Source organism: Penaeus vannamei, chromosome 24 (genome assembly GCF_042767895.1).
Source record: "Penaeus vannamei isolate JL-2024 chromosome 24, ASM4276789v1, whole genome shotgun sequence".
NCBI lineage: Eukaryota > Metazoa > Arthropoda > Malacostraca > Decapoda > Penaeidae > Penaeus > Penaeus vannamei.
In genome coordinates, this window is record NC_091572.1 from 6035894 (window position 1) to 6039501 (window position 3608).

Genomic DNA, 3608 nt, shown 5'->3' on the forward strand with positions numbered 1-3608 from the left:
AGTGAATGAATTCTCAAGACAGTATATAAACTATGTGTTTTCTTTTTTCATTTCAGGCGAGGCACTGGAGCCTATGCTGATAAGAAAAACGAAAACGGTGCAGAGCAGGGTTATCGTCTCCGTGAAACAGACCTGAGATTAAGGATTAGTCGCCAAAGATTACGGAACCAGCAGAAGAATGAGGAGGAGGCAATGAACAAAGGCAAGAGTGAAGGCGCTGTGAGCCTCAGAGCGTCTAGTGAGCACAAGCTGAAAATGAACAATCTCACTCCAAAAGTGAATGGTGAGACAGTGAGACGAGAGCTTAGGACTAGAGGGGGATCAAGAGACTCGGATAAGTCAGAGTCGAGTACAGAAAGTGGTTCAACTCAGATAAAGCGCACGAGCTCTCAGTCTCACCTCCACCTGAATGGTTTATATCCCAAAGCAAAGAACAGGAGATCAAGTTCAGACAGTGCTCAGGAAAATATTGATATTACCAATAAGCCATGTAGCGACTCCAGTAAATCAATCAGCCCTGATAAATATCTAAAGAGTGTGTCATCTAAAGGACGACCCCACACGAGGAGTCGTGTAGTTGCCACAGAACCTACAATAAAGGAAGGTAAAGTCCATGGAGATATGAGTGTTAAAGAGCCTCTCGAAAATGGAAAGCTGTGTAATTCTAAAGGTATTAAACTACGCAGCCGACGCCAACTAACCACTGCCATGCAAGAGGTTGGCAATACCCGTATCCTCAGAGGGCAACACAATCGTTCAGACAGCCAAGATGTCAAGGCTCCTGATGGTTTTGATGAAATAGAGGAAGGAGGGGATAGTGATCAAGAGCCAGGAAAAGATGTGCATATGCCAAGAGAAGACGAATCTACAAGAGTGTCAGGAAAGGACATGCCAGTGAGAACACTACCTGAAGAAACTACCAGAGAGGTAGCTTCTAGGGAAGTTAATTGTGGGGATGTGAACTCAAGGGAAGGTAAATCCCGGGAAGTGAATTCTAGGGATACTGCACCCAGCTCAAACTGTTATGTTGATCTCAGTCGGGTGAAGTTAACTGACAGCATGCAGGCTGAGATTTTGTCCGATACCTCCAAGTCAAACCGGAGTGTGGCAAATGCTAACTCACAATGTATGTCTGTTAGTGGGAGACCCCCTCTACGCAGACTACGCAGACCTCCTGGTGAAAAATGTGATAATTCTAGTTTAGGTTACATTAGTTTAGGTAATAACTGTTCTAGTAACATTCTTAACAACAACACTGACAAAACGTCAGAACAATCACTGCCAACTTCTCAGTTACCTCAGCAGTCTAGTAGTGTTCAAAGCAAGGTAGAAACCTTAGAGCCTCTTAGCAAAAAGGCCAGGCATTCAAAGTGCAAACAGACAGCTTTAAAAGACATGGGTAGCACAACCGTTTGTCAGTCTGGTGGTTCAGGAGCAACAGAAACAACTAACCTCTCTCCAGCTAAAGATGTTTATGAGTTTGAGGAAGAAGATGATTCAACTTCTCCTGGATCACTTAGAGTTGGAAAATTAGGCGTAGGTTGCGGTCGGTGGGGCAGGAGCATAACCAGTGAATGTAGGTCGTCTCCACAGTGTGAGTCGCCGCCACATCCCCTGATTGGATATACCCCGTCATCTCCACCTGCTGCAATGGTCACCCCAGAGAAAGGTGGGAGATGTGGGGTTAAACTAAGATTGCGAATGAAGCGATCTCCTGTCTTGGACGAAGTGATAGAGGTTGGCTCGCACCTCTCTGATTCAGGAGTAGCATATGAGCCAGAGTACGAGGTGTTGACGGTTGAGGGCATCACAAATCAGGACTATCAGACCGATCACCACCATCACCACCACAGACGTCACCGAAAGAAACACCGGGAACACCGGCATCGATCTGACTCTTCTGAGGGAGAAAGTACAGATGTAGATGGAACAGCATCTCCTAGGCCAACAATGAAGCGACTTCGATTAATATTAGGTAATGAGACACACACAATCACCATCCCGGACACTCGCTTCGACCACAAATAGCATGTAGACCACCCGCGATCCACTCTCCCTCAACCAACCCATCCCGTACTCCAGAAAACCACACTTGAAGATGAACACTACGTAATTCCAACTGTATTCCCACAAGTAAATCCACCCACAAGTGTAGCTCATCAAGTGCCCCACCGACCGAATGATGCTGCCCCTCCCGCACCATGTATCAACCAAGTCACAGCTGACTCGACCTTACATTGTAACAAGAGCTTATCTGGTGATCCAGGTCAATTCTCAGATGTTCGCCAGAGGAAAAGCGAGCTCACTGTCCAGGGATGGTCAAGCTGTTGCATTGTATAGTATGTCTTGCTTGACAGATGTTGAGGTTACATTTACCAAGTATCGTGTAAGTTATTTGTATGTTGTTTTGTAAATTATTATGTTGTACTTGTCTTTACACGGGTCGCGGGTGCAGAGTTTTTCTTATTTCCTTTTTTTTAGAAAGCCTTTATTAATTTTTTAATAGAGAAGGAACAAAAGTAAGAAATTTCTATGTTCTTCATAGTATTAATGTAATAACTTTATTTTTCATCCTATATTATATTTCTCAAAGATTTCTGTGATTGTGTTACTTTTTTCCACTTTAGAATTCATTAGTATGAGAATGAGAATAATGACCTAGGCAGAACCATCTGTGTTTGCAGTAAATCTAAAAGCACTTCCGGGAGCAATATCTCGGGTTTCGTAAAGGTTTGACCAAAGTGTAAAGCAATCACTCTGAAGGATCAGCGCACAATAAATGTCCCAAGCCAGTTGACTAGTTGTGGATAGCATGCTTTGGCAGAAAAAAGTTTATGATTTCCTAGGAAAAGTCTAAATGGATGGATTGATTTATTGTTGATGATAATTTTAGAGAGTAGAAAGAGCTATGCTGCAAAGTCAAAACAGCTGAGTGGTTGTAATACAGTGTACTCTGCTTTTGTGACCCAGGATCTTGTATATGACAATATAGAGGATAAGATCGGTAAGGAAGCTGTATATTTATCAGAGTGATGTACAAATGTCCCAGGTTACAGATGGAAAGCTTTAGGGTACAAACAGGGTCAAAATATTCGTGGCTGGACTGCTGCAGGCCAAACCTCTTTGACAGGCCTCTTTTATTTACACTTGATCGGCACCATTCCACTCCTGTCTCTCATGTCATGACTTTTGAAAGATGACTGTCAATACTGTGTATTGATGTTTGAGTACCAATGATTGGTAGCTCTTAAACGGTGGTGTTAATAAAAGTTGTAGAAGTGAAGACGTTTTGTGTTACCTCTTTGGATGGATTGGAAATAATGCGGCTGGATATGTTGACTCAGTATTTAAGAATGTTTAAACCCGAGGCAGTCCTGGAAAGAATTACTTACCGGAGATCTAAATTTCGTGTTTATACTTAAAATACTAGAATGGTGGAGGTTTGTGTGTGCAAAGACGGTTTGCCATATGAATTGTTGAAAAAGTCTTGATTACAGTGCAGAGTCGGTAGTTGCAATATCAGGGGGAGGAGTATGAGTAAACACCATTGGAATGCATGGCAGGATGTTTGGGGACTAATGAATGTTGTGAAAAATAACAAACTGGTG

General features: G+C 42.9%; 1 protein-coding gene across 4 annotated transcripts in view; it reads left to right on the forward strand.

Moving 5' to 3' along the window:
• Positions 1-3283, forward strand: part of Hmt4-20 (Histone methyltransferase 4-20) — a 31262-nt gene extending 27979 nt beyond the window's left edge. For all 4 annotated transcript variants that reach the window (XM_070138294.1, XM_070138292.1, XM_070138290.1 and 1 more), the window contains exon 7: positions 57-3283. In XM_070138294.1, coding sequence (XP_069994395.1) covers positions 57-2028 — 1972 coding nt within the window. In that variant the 3' untranslated portion in view covers positions 2029-3283. The remainder of the gene's footprint in view (positions 1-56) is intronic.
• The last annotated feature ends 325 nt before the right edge of the window (positions 3284-3608 follow it).